At 44.4% G+C, this 12,658-nt stretch overlaps 1 protein-coding gene across 3 annotated transcripts in view; it reads left to right on the forward strand.

The window, feature by feature from the left end:
• FARP1 (FERM, ARH/RhoGEF and pleckstrin domain protein 1) overlaps positions 1–12,658 on the forward strand; it is a 295,943-nt gene that overhangs the window by 235,403 nt on the left and 47,882 nt on the right. For all 3 annotated transcript variants that reach the window (XM_042929450.1, XM_042929458.1, XM_042929440.1), the window contains exons 12-13: positions 2,181–2,256; positions 3,340–3,580. In XM_042929450.1, coding sequence (XP_042785384.1) covers positions 2,181–2,256; positions 3,340–3,580 — 317 coding nt within the window. The remainder of the gene's footprint in view (positions 1–2,180; positions 2,257–3,339; positions 3,581–12,658) is intronic.

Consider the following 12,658-nt stretch of genomic DNA (forward strand, 5'->3'; position numbering starts at 1 on the left):
ATTAAATACAACTTGGATGAGAAGCAGGATTTATTGCTGTTGTTAGCAAATGCTTACAGCTCTTGCTGAGTTCCATGCACTTTGCATACATTAACTCAGTCTTCATACCAGCTCTGTGAGGTCAGTGCTCTCCTAGCCCCTTTTTTTCAATGTTTATTTATTTATTTTTGAGAGAAAGAGGTTGTGAGCAGGGGAGGAACAGAGAGAGGGGGAGACCGAGAATCCAAAGCAGGCCCCGTATTGTCAGTGCACAGCCCGACGCGCGGCCCGAACTCCTGAACCGTGAGATCATGACCTGAGCAGAAACCGAGACTCAGATGTTTAACTGACTGAGCCACCCAGGTGCCCCTCTCCTGGTCCCTTTTTAAAGATGGAGACACTGAAGCTCAAAGAACTCAGGTCTCAGAACTGACAAGTGGCCCCTGGTCAACCAGCATCAAAGCCCCATGCCCTGAGCAAGGCTCTGTCGCCAGAGAGGGGAGAAGGTGAGAATCCAGAGATTAAAATAAAAGGGTAATTGGGACACCTGGGTGGCTTAATCGGTTAAGCCTCTGACTTCAGCTCAGGTCATGATCTGATGGTTTGTGAGTTCGAGCCCCAGGTCGGGTTCTGTGCTGACAGCTCAGCGCTTGGAACCTGCTTCGGATTCTGTTTGTCCCTCTCTGTGCCTCCCCTGCTCACACACTGTCTCTTACTGTCTCTCAAAAATAAATAAACATCAAAACAATTTGTTTTTAATAGAAGGGTAAAAGGGTGGAGCTGTGGTGCACTGAGGGCTGTTTGGTGCATGTGCATTTTTTAAAAACATTTTTCTTTTTTATATTTTAACATATCTTAAAATAACTGTGAAGTACAGAGATCACAGCAAACGTCCATATTTCTTTCTGCTTGTTTTTTTTGTTTGTTTTTGTCTTTGTTTTTACCTTTTTGTGTGTAATTACTGTTATGACAGATATGGCTAAAACCCCCTTAACGAACAGCCACCTTTGTTACTTCCCTTCTCTCCTTCCCAGAGGCAACAACTGCCAACTTCACATTATTTCTTTTACACATATTTATGCATTTTAAAAAAAATATGCAGCATTTCTCTCGGGTGTACTTTTTCATTGATTTAACTAGTATCGCACTGTACATAATTCTGCATCTTGCTTTTTTTTTTAATGTTTATTTATTTTTGAAGAGAGACAGAGCATGAGTGGGAGAGGGGCAGAGAGAGAGGGAGACATAGAATTCGAAACAGGCTCCAGGCTCTGAGCTGTCAGCACAGAGTCCAACGTTGGACTCAAACTCATGAACCGTGAGGTTATGACCTGAGCCAAAGTCAGACGCTTAACTGACTGAGACACCCAGCATCCTGCTTTGTAAACCCTGACCTGATTTGGAGATCTGTGTTGATGTTCTTCGGTATTGTGAAAGTATTTCATTTTATTTATCTGATTTTCTGTTGATAAACAAACCTGAATGTTGGTATTTTGTTTCACTCTGGCTGAAACAAACCTGCTGCTGTGACCATCCTTGTGTTTTTGGAGTCTTTTGAAGAAAAGCTGAATGTACATTAGCATTTAATCCCTCTGTGTTTATAGTTTCATCATTTGAGTACCTGAAAATTTCTAAGGCCTGTTCACAGAGGAAAAGGAGGGCACTCAGAGACTAAGGGAGAGAACAGATAAAGGAGAGTGTTAGTGGCATGAAAGCCAGTTCCTGGTCCCGTTGAATCTGTAAATTCATTCATGGGGCAGGCCTTCTGTGAACTCAACACTGGGAAAGAGTTAGCTGATGAGTAGTAGTCACCTCTGTTATAGAACTAATCTAGAAAATCATTGCCCAGAATACATGAATTGCTTTCATATTGTCAGGCCAGAATTTGCAATTCAGAGCATACTGAGGCCCAGCCAACTCTCCCTCCCAGTGACTCTCCTACAACTAGAAAGGTAATGCTCAATGGCTAGTGTTCCTGACCAGCTGTACCACTCGAACAGGAGCAGGGGATTGCTGAGAGTGTTTTCAGGGTTTGAGTATGCCCTGAACCCTGTAAGTGCTATGAAAAGGATGACTGTTTCCAGGGAGCACCCATATACACTACTTCACTCGTCTTCATATTGAGGAAGGCATAAGACTGTTATTTTTCATTTAAGAAAACAGCTTTTCTCACTATGGCTATCTTACGTGATTTCTCCCAGGAAACATAGCAAGATCCAGTCCATCAGAAGCCTTGCTACACAGCCCACAGAGCCGAATTCAGAAGTGCCAAAACAAGTCAGTAATGCTGATCAACTATTATAACTGTGTTTTTGTTTTGTTTTGTTTTGTTTTACCAAACTTTCTCTGCTAAGTCCTGTGTTTCATAGTATGCTTCTGAGTTATTTGCCCCTCACCTTTGGGGTTTCTTTTAGTAGAGGAGAGTATAGTTGTGTGCCCTGGCTTTGAGCAAACACAGGCTGTGCTCTGTGCACCCCAGGCTGGGCTCCGCAGGCCCTAGACTGGGTCCTTTTTCAGCTGAGTTCCTGTCCTCCATCCCATGCCTTTGCCCAGAGAAGTTTGCTCTGTTGGCCCTATCTCAGCTTAGGAGTGGAACCATCCATGGGAGTCTACAGAGAGGAGCTCACCTGCCAGCAAAATGCGTGTGGAGAGATTGGGACCTCCCTAGCACCTGATGGGTGTCGCTCCCATTTTCAGGGCCAACCTTAGATCTCTTTATTGGCACAAGACTGGGTGGTGAGTTCCCAGGGCTCCTGTTACAGGGCAGTGACCACAGTTGGCAACAAGAGACATTATCACTCTTGCCCTGAGGGTGGTGAGAGCTCATTTTCTCTCGAATTGGCCTGTGCTTGTGCTTTCAGGGTTTTCTCTACAAGAGAATAAGAACTTTGTTGGGGAAGAACATGAAGATTTCCTTTGTGCACCTAAAAATAGAGTGCTTAACCTGCCTGTTCCTCCCTTGGAAGTATAAACAAAGACGTTTTTTGTCATCTGTCTGAAATACATGTCAACTTGCCTTTCGGGGATCTGCGATGTGTTTTCTTCCTCACCCCGCCCAACCCTCCCTGTGGGTTGCAAGGAGACTCTGTTGCTCCACGGAAACTTTGGAGAGCCAGTATGAGCCCGTGGGTCCTAGAGAGCAGAGGCTGTGGCCCACTTGGCCTGCTGGGGACCGTGCGTGGTCAGAGAACGGTCTGGATGCTGACCAAACGCACTGGGGAGCGCCTGCTCATTGGCGGTGTTCTGTTCGAGCCCTGTGGAGGGCAGCCTCTCGGCCCGCTTGTTGCTAAATTGGGCTCTGGCAGCCCCGCCCCTCCGCCTCCGTGTAACCCTCCCCCTTTCTCGCCCCGCCCCGCGCAGGCTCAGCAGAGTGCCAGCCTTCCGCCCGGAGAAGGTGCGGAGCCCGCAGGTGGCGCGGGCGGTCAGCAGGGAGCGGAGCCGAGCGCTGCGGCCGAAGAGCGCCAGAGCCCCGCGCCGCCCAGGAGCCCCGCGGGCGGCGGGAAGGCGGACGGAGCCCCGCGGGCGCCGGCCGACGAAGAGGAGGAGGTCGTTAAGGATAGGACCCAGCAGAGTAAAGCTCAGCCCCCGCAGCCGAGCACAGGTCCAGCATCCAGGGCTGCCAGAGGCAGCAGCTCTTCCATTCCTTTCATTGACTGCAGTGACGTAGATAGTGAATCCGACCTGCTCAGGGAGCAAGCGTCCCAGTCCCAGTCCCAAACAAATGACAATTATGAGGGTGATTTGACCAGTGGGGTGTATCTGCTCTCCGGGGATGAGAGGCGGACAGAGGCTAGGCGCAGGGCTTCCCCTCCCTCCGTGAAGTCCTCCCGGCCTCCTTCCAGAGAATTCGTCGATGATGATTCAGCAGACCTAACCTTTGATATGAGTGGGAGCCCCAGACTCCCAAGACATAGCTCCCTGATAGATGAGCTGTTCAGAGGCTCCGGCGGTCGCAGTCCCCCGGCCACCCCATTGTCTCCCAGTAGCAGACGGTCGAGTCCAAGTAGGAGCTGGGACAGGACTGGGTCTCAAGGCTATGTTTCTGAAAACGGGCATGACCCAAGAGAGGAGAGTACAGGAGAAGGTCCTCTCTCAAGCCAGGGTCCTCCTTATGAAAACTCTTCCCCCGTCCTGCAAAGGCCATACTTGCGGAATCTTCCCAGTCGCTACAATAAGTCAGAGACAGATCCCCTCATCCTTAGCCAGGTAGCATCAACCCCAGAGGCGATGGGTGGGCTTGATGGAAAGGGAGGACTGGCCAGCCTGGCTGCTTCAGAAGGTAGAATGCTGGCTAATGGTGCACCTCAGGTGGGCCCCACCTCAAAGAGCCCTGTCGTGCGGTCAGTGTGTGCCAGAGGCATGGCAGACCAGCGGGCGCCCCTGCAGGTGACTGAGGGCTCCACCAGCAGCGGGACTGAATCCAGCGATTCAGACTCTGAAATGGTGGCCCATTTGAGCCAGCCACTCACATTTGGCAACCCAGCAGCAGTGCTGAGCTCCCCTTCCATGCTTAGTAGTAAGAAGCCCCTGGGTGGCCTACATGTGAGTGAGGAGGAAGAAGAGGAGGATGAGTAGAGGGCCAGACTTCCAAGTGTTGGGAACGTGGAATCTTGAGTCCACGTTTCCAGTGGAGATTATCTGTTCTAGTGGCTCATTAATCTTTAATCAACATTTGTTAGAGGAAGTTTTGGACAGAAACCTTTGGATAGGGTATGCCCGACTCTCAAATCTTGAAGAAAAATGAAACTTCACACAGTGGCTTGCTCTCCAAAAAAGGTGGACAAGAGAAATAGTTAAGAAGGACAGGTTACCAGGACCTTGTTTATCTTTCTGATTGAAGGCTAGGAAGAGATACTTGATTATGGATCTGATCATGTGTATAGTGTGTTGTTATTTATGTGGAAATTTTCTGTGTATGTTGAGTTTGTATGCAGATCACGCTGCTGTTGATTGAATGTTTGGACTGAGGTATTGAGATCCCAGGAAAGGTGTTGGTTTTACTTTGTTCCCCTTCTTTAAAAGGAGATGCTGCTTTTCTGAGCCTTAGAAAATGAGGGATTGACAAAATTCAAGACCAAATGTAAGTTGATTGCTGGTTGAGATTAAGTGTTGGTGAAATCTTAGTCAAGAATAATGGATATTTTAATAGGAAGAATTTGGAGTTATTTCTTCTTTCCAGATTTCATGTGAAACAATGTAAAAGATGTCAATTATAGTGGAACTGTAATTTACAAGGGATTGCTGGTCTGGTTTGGGTTTGCATCCTGGGTCAAATCATTAGCTGTGTTTTAAGAAGCTATAACTCTGGCTGTCAGAACTTCTAATTGAAACACAGAAATGCTATTGAGTGGTGATTCGGGGCAAAGTAAGACCTCACAAAAGGCACTGTTGTCACCAGGCTGGCAAACTAAAGGCCCTCTTTTGAATCATGAGCAGCATAGAGAAGAACCATTTTCCAGAATTGCTGCCCCTTGGTTATTGTGTACATTCTTAACGTTCACACTTGTGTGAACAGGGTCTTCTCTTGGAAACAGTGACTTCTAGATGTTTCTGTGTGCAGGAAAAAAGTGTAAGGAGTGAGAGGTTTGATTTCTTTTTAAATCTTGCCCACCTCTGCCCGTGCCTTTCACTCAGCACTCCTGCATTGTAGATCAAAGGGTCTCAGCTGCACATGGGAATCACCTGCGACATTTTAAAAATCAGTGATGCCTGGGCCCTGACCTTAGAAATTTTTTATCTCATTGGTCTGGGATGCCACCTGGGGTCCCCAGATGGTTCTGCTGGACAGTCAGGGTCACCCCTCAGCCTGACACAGTTGCCTTCTAGAATCTAGTGGAATAAATTTCTGGCTCGCTTGCAGAGTAAGGAAAACATCACACATGAAATACTTTGATTAATTAGTGCCTGTTCTTTGGTACTTTTCAGTCTTTGGTACTTTTTTTAAGAAGATGACTTGTAGAATCAAATTTTTAGATCCTAAGTAACTACCAAATTATTGGAAAGAGTTCTAACAGTGACACATCCCTGGCGTGCCACCATGCCTACAGCCTTACTAAACTCATCGTGTGATGTTGTCACAAGGGAAGAGCTACTACACATGCTTAGGAAGTGGGGTAGAATTTGGCAGCCATATGCAACAAATACAAGTATTGACTGACCTTGTGGCTCACAAGTGATTATCGGTCCACAGGAATGTCGACAAGTTGAATTTTAAAGACCGAAAACTTAATCCTTTCTACACAAACTTTTTTTTTTTTTTTTTTTTTTTTTGGTGTTCTTTTCCTGATCGTTTGATTCAGTGCATGATTGATGAATCAAACTGAGTACTGGATAGTTTGAAAGATGTTCATTGAAGTAGTCTATTGATGTCTTACCTTAGATATATATTTAACAGAGTCACAGAATTTTAAAACTAGAAGGGACCTTTGAGATCATTTAGGGTAAACCTTCATTTTTATGGATGACAAACCTTGTTCTGTTGAAATCAAGAGACTTCACTTACTCCTACAGCTGCTGCCTGACAAAGCTAAAACTAGAACTTTGACCTCTAGTCTTCAGCTTTAGTCTATGTGACATCTTGGTGCAGTAGGACCCTTTTGATTCAGTACTTTAATTTTGGAGAATCTTGTACAGATTAATAATTAAAATCGGATGTGGAGACCAGGGATCATGTAGACTTAGACACTTACAGTCCATACATAAAACGTAGGAAGAACCGCTTTTTCTATTGTGGGGTTTTTGCACTTAGGACATGTTTTTGCGTATTCTGTTTTGGACTTAGGAAAAGATGTTGATTTGCTATATAAATATTTAGTCAAATGTGAGTTCAGCAGAGTCACATTTGGAATCCTGTGGTTTATTTGTGAAGGTGATTTGTTCAAATGAGTTTTCTTTTTACCTCTAATTGCACAGCAGTCTGATGATGAAGTATGAATGAGCAATGGGGTGTTAACTTACCCAGCATATAATGTGAATCATCAAAACGTAAACCTCTAGAGCAAAACATGCTCCAGGAATTACTTTGTTTTGCTTTTTGCTAAAGGAGTGGTGATTTTTTTTTTTATCTGAAGTGTTTTAAAAACAGCTGATCAATGATAGTGTACTCAGTTCTGTATTGATAAACTTTCCCCTTTTAGGGTTGCTCATAAAGTTTTTCTCTGGTTGGTTTTGTACCAGCCAAGCAACTCCATTTCTGCTGGTTGGCCACTATTTATGAAAGCAGCAATCCCGATGTGATTAATGGTGCTTAAAAGGGAAGGGGTGTGATTTGTTCAAAGGCCACGGTAGCCTAAAGTGCTGAGAATATTCACCAGTTGCCTCTGGGGGAGTTTGCCCTGCCCTACTAAAGATTCTAAGTACCGGTGAGGGAGTAAATATTTAAGCATTCTTTGAGCCTGGTGGAGTCAGTTCCGCAGAGGTGATGTGGTCTCTCACTGCGCAGAGGTCAGGGAAAGCCCGCAGCCTCCCACCTTCCGTGCCCTCTGCCTGTTGTCAGACTCTAGTTCCCTGTGTCTTTACCTGGCGTCCGGAGTCTCCCTCTGTGGCAGAGAAGGACACGCATGTGCACAAAGTTGAAACTGAGAGTGGAGCAAGACCAGCAGTGGAGTTGGGTATAAAGAACAGGTGACCTGTGAATTCATTGCGGGTTCCAAAGGGTTTCCCAAGACCTGTCCATCTGTTTCTCTAAGGTAGTGTAGAGGTCTCCTGAATCACTAAGGAGGGCCAGGTCTTTAGGCAGGCGATAGCTGCTCCATGAAATGATACCGGAAGGCCTGGGAGAGAAGACCAACCATCTATTGAAACAAATCTCCAAGCCACCAGGCCTCCCCAGGGCCTCCGCGCATTAATATCTTTCCTTAGATGGTATTTCAAAGTATGTAGAGTGTAGCCCCTTTTGTGGTTGATTTTTGTTGCTGCTGGTTCAGGGCAAAATAAAATGCAAGAAATTCTTTTAGCATGAAGAAATACATTTAATGAGTTCCGGAACTTAAAGTGAACTGCGCCAACTCCTTTGACAGGCATCTGTATGCTATTGACGATATTTTATTAGGCATTTAATTAAAGGAAGTCTGTGGGCCAGATTCTTCCCCACATATGTGACTCATATTTGGGAATTTCTCACAGATTTATCTCCAGTGTGCCACGTGGCCTGCACTTACAATGTGAATAATTCTGATTTTAATCTCAAGAACTTCTTTGAAGATTCAAACCAAGTAATGCTAAAAAAGCCAGGCCACAAAACTAAAATACAGCGTGAGCCTCTTGAAATTTGCACTAAGTGTACAAAATCTGTTCTGTCCTCAGTTGAATCAGAAACTCAACTTGCACATTAACCTTGGAATCTTTTTGATTGTATTGTGAAGCAGTATCCAAAAGAAAGAAAAATTAGTAAGATTAAATTCCTTTCAAATTTTGTTAAAACTTGTGGATGTGCATACAGCTTCCTTTTTGTGTCTATAATCAGTGTTCACATGCTTTCAGTCCATTTTCTCTGCTTAAAATGTTATCCCGTATTCAGCACAGAATGGGTTAGGTACAGTTGTCATTAATCAATAATTGACCTAGCCTTAAATTAAGAAATTTGGGGGCCCCCTACATCATTGGGTTTATTTTGAGTTTATTCTATTTTAATTACTCTTTTCTTAGGCCCTTAATTCTTATTAGCAAGAATTTAGAGATCTCAGAATCGCATTCCCAAGAAAGACTCTCTTTTCTGGATCTTCCCTCTTGTAGCCTGGAAACCTTCCTTCTCTGATAGTTAGGAGCTTAATTACCCCAAGACTGGCTGGCCTTCCTCTGGTTTCATGGGATGAGTCCACTTCATTGCTGCAAATTTCACAAATCAAACTGCAAAAGAATCTTTCTCTGCAATCCCTGGAATGCAGAGTAAGTTTCTTTTGAACCTGAAAGACGTGATCGTTTCAAAATAATCCACTGCCGGTAGCCCTCTGATGAGTTTGACGTTCAGCCATGTTAGCCAAAACCATAAGCGCATCTGGAAGTTCTGGTCATAAACCTCTGGAGCAGAAAGTGATTAACAAACTTGACTCTGGCGACATTAGGGAATTTACTGGCGCTCCTTTTTCCTTGTTAGTTTAATTCTGTTTCTGTTGAGCTAAGCGAAATTCAATACAGGGAAACGGGGTCTGTCGTGCAGACTTATGCATACCTTGAAAGACACCAGTTGCTGGTTTTTAAAATGAAGCCAAGGCTTTTAGATCGAAACAAGCATGCCACTTAATGTTGCGGTTCTGTTTTTATTAATAATAATAATGAAAAGCAAAAAAGAAGAAATGCACTTTGATTTGGCCTTGTGTTGTAGGTATCCAAGATTAAAAGTGGTCTGTTTGCCATTTGTTTAGAGCCATCCTTGAAGAGGGCTACTTATTGATTCCCTTGAATCACCTAGAGATTTCCAAGTAATTCCCTTATGAACAAAAGTCACAAATGCTGATTTGTATGCCATGCATATGTTTGGGAGCTGGTGGGTGGAGTCTTGTTTTCACCAAAAAAAAAAAAAAAAAAAAAAAAAAAAAAAAAAATAGTACACCATTCCAAAAAACATGATTGACACTTCTAGCACAAGGAATTTTTTCTTCTTTTCCAGTGAAAGCAATTAAATATACCCCGGTGGAAGCTGGGAAAGAAGTAGGAAATCATTTCCTGAAAGCTTTCAAAATGGAATAGACTGATTTGTTCAGGGTCATTTTCAGTGTGGATTACAGACACCGCAGCTGAGCCTGGAAACAGCCTTGGGCATCTCATTGGCCTCTGGTGTCTGATTGTAGCTTCCCGGGGAAGGCAGCTAATTTGTGTCTTTATACAGGATCTAGATCAGGTTACTCTGGAATGTCTTGGGTGGCTTTATCTTTGCAAGTAGGGAAGGATTAAAAATCAGCTGTTGACAGGAGACATCAGATCTATATGTGGAGCGGAGAGCCGGTGGGAAAGGTTAACTGCAAGGCTGGTGCCGTTAATGCCATTGTGGAAATGGCCCTGAAAGATCCTTGAGCTTGCTGCTGCTGGGCCAGGCACGAAGGTCTCAGAACATTGAAGAGTAATTACAAATCGCTGCAACATGCAACACAAACCAGGGGCACTGAGGACGGAGTGAGGACTGTGTGTGTGTTTGTGCACATGTGTATGTGTTTAGTAAAAAGCATCAAAGAGGGACTCGTTCTACTTTTGAGTGAGAGTTGGAGGTAGTAAGTGGTATGCAGAGTCTGCAGGCAGAGTTCCGCTTTATTATGAATTTGGGTTATTAACTGGCTCTCAAATAGGAAACAGGAGGAGGTCCGTTTTGGAACCTGCAGTGGTGTGCCTCGTGTGTCATTAACCACATGGACAAGCTTTTTGGCTCACGAAACTAGGCTAACAACTCCTTCTTCCCGGGCCTCAGATTCCCTTTGTAAAGAAAGCAAGCATTTGCCACTCAGCCTGCACTGATGTGTAGACAGCCCGAAGACAGGCCTTCCTCTGTGAAGACCACACACCTGCTGCTCTTCCCACGTCCGCACCCAGACCCAGTCCCTCACGCTTACCCCCTTTCTGCCTGGAAAGTTGCCGTGAAAACCTAACTAACCAGATTTCACAAGCTTGGCCTATATTATTAATCCAGTTCCCTTCTGTTCTTTCTGTGTGTATATTTAATCCTATAGACAAAATACTTCATTAAAAATTTCTAATACACCAAATTTTAAAACAGAAAAGGCTGGGGATTTCATTCTCATTTTTGTCATTTGTTTAATAAATCTGAGAAAACATTTTTCTGTTGTTCCATTGTATGCACTGTTTTGTCAGCATGTACCTATCTAGGAGAGAGCTTTTTTCCCCCCCAATGTTCTGTCTTTATCCTCAGAGCATGGTGCATTCTGTTCCCTGCATTGTTGGAGCACTGTCTGATGTCTTTTTTTTTTTTTTTACACTGCTGAATACCAGTTTGTACCTGAAATCCTGGTCTCCTCTAGAACACAGTGATCCTGTTCACTCAACAGCAGGCTTTAACACGGAGGCATGCGGGGTGCTACCCTAGTTCACTGAGGGTGGGGAATAGAAGGTGAAGGGAAGACTTGGCCTCTCTTATTTCACCTGCTAACCAGCCTGTACTTTGCACCATGGGTGCCTGGGGGTAGGGAGGTTTTTGGAAGCCAGCAGGATCACTGTCGTTGGGGGAGAGGTCTCATGGAAACAGAGAGCATCTGTGGTGGAGCTTACCTAGGGGAGCTCAGACACCTACCCACGGGATTGGCTTCATGTTTTGATTGGGCACATCAACTGACACGGGAATAGAACGCCTTCCATAGTTGGCATCTGTAACAGAATTTAGATGTGCACTTGTTTTGGCGGGTGTGGGGATCAGTGGGCATGTGGAGAAAACCCCATCCCGCTCAGCCCCAGTTGGCTGGTCGTTGCCAGTAAGCTGTTTTTAGTTTTGACGTGTCCCCAAAACGTAAGCTCTCACAGATACTGTCTGGTTTCATCTTCTCTCCACGGCCTAAGAGCACAGCATCTCAACAAAGCATGGATGTATACCCGGGGAAGGGTGCTGGCTTCTCCAATAACCATGAGCTTGGTGGGTCTTTCGGCACGGAAGGCCAGACTCCTGTAACGATGTATGCACGATATTAATATCTCTTGTTAATCTAAACTGAAGAGGCTTTTACTTGTCCTAACAGGTATCTTGCTGTAAAAACTGTCAATTGTAACTGTTCTTTCCCACTGATGGCTGAAGCTTTGTCCTGAGTACAAGGTGGTATTTTTCATTGGTATGAAGCACCATGTTCCCCAACCCAAACCCTGCCACCACCACCATGTTCGAACAAAGGGAAATTCTTTTTCTTTTTCCCATAAGGAAGAGCACGCTAGAACATTCTCTGTCATTCCTCCATTGGTAGCATTTCCATCTCTATTTGCATGTTGCATTTCTGTTGCTTCTCTGAGTTGCTGGATGATGAACGTTGAGGTTGGTGCTTAGCTGCTTGCAAAACTTTGTTTAAAGGACCTTGGTCTGAGAATAAGAAGCACATATACACATTGCCCTCAACACCCTCCGTGATCAAGAAAAGGACAGCACCGCTGTGGTTGGTAATCCTATAAACTAGCTTTTCCTGTGGAACCTTGTCATTTTAATAAAGCATCGTCAGCTGCTTTCACCTACTCCACTGGGGTGGGACCCAGCTGAATTATCATAGAGTGAATCCTGTCCACACAGGAGACGATCCGTTTTCCAACTGAGTACTGACCTTTTTTGATAACTGGCTTTCACATGCAGACAACCTCAAGAGAGAGTTCATTGTATTCTTTTTTAGAGGGAGATGATGGATTTAAAAAGAGCCTTTTTAAAGATCCATGAAAACCTACATCTATAATGTATTTTCTACGTGTGCCTTTGGAACATATTCTGCGTATGCAGAGATAAAATCTATATTTTAGAACCAAATACCAGCAGACAAATCATGATAGGTGAGTGGCATATAGAAGCTCGCCGGGTAACTTTCTTTGGGGGTAATGTGGAAGAATCAGCATAGATACTTTCGAAGTTGTACTTCTTAAGATTTTGAAAAGAGGAACTGAGAAAGCAATCAGTATTCTCAAATATTTGACAATCCTGCCATGGATTACTATTTTTAAAATGATTATCAGGTTTTCTAAACACCGTATAGGACAAATAACTTCTTTA

The sequence above is a fragment of the Panthera leo genome, chromosome A1, assembly GCF_018350215.1.
Source record: "Panthera leo isolate Ple1 chromosome A1, P.leo_Ple1_pat1.1, whole genome shotgun sequence".
Classification (NCBI taxonomy): domain Eukaryota; kingdom Metazoa; phylum Chordata; class Mammalia; order Carnivora; family Felidae; genus Panthera; species Panthera leo.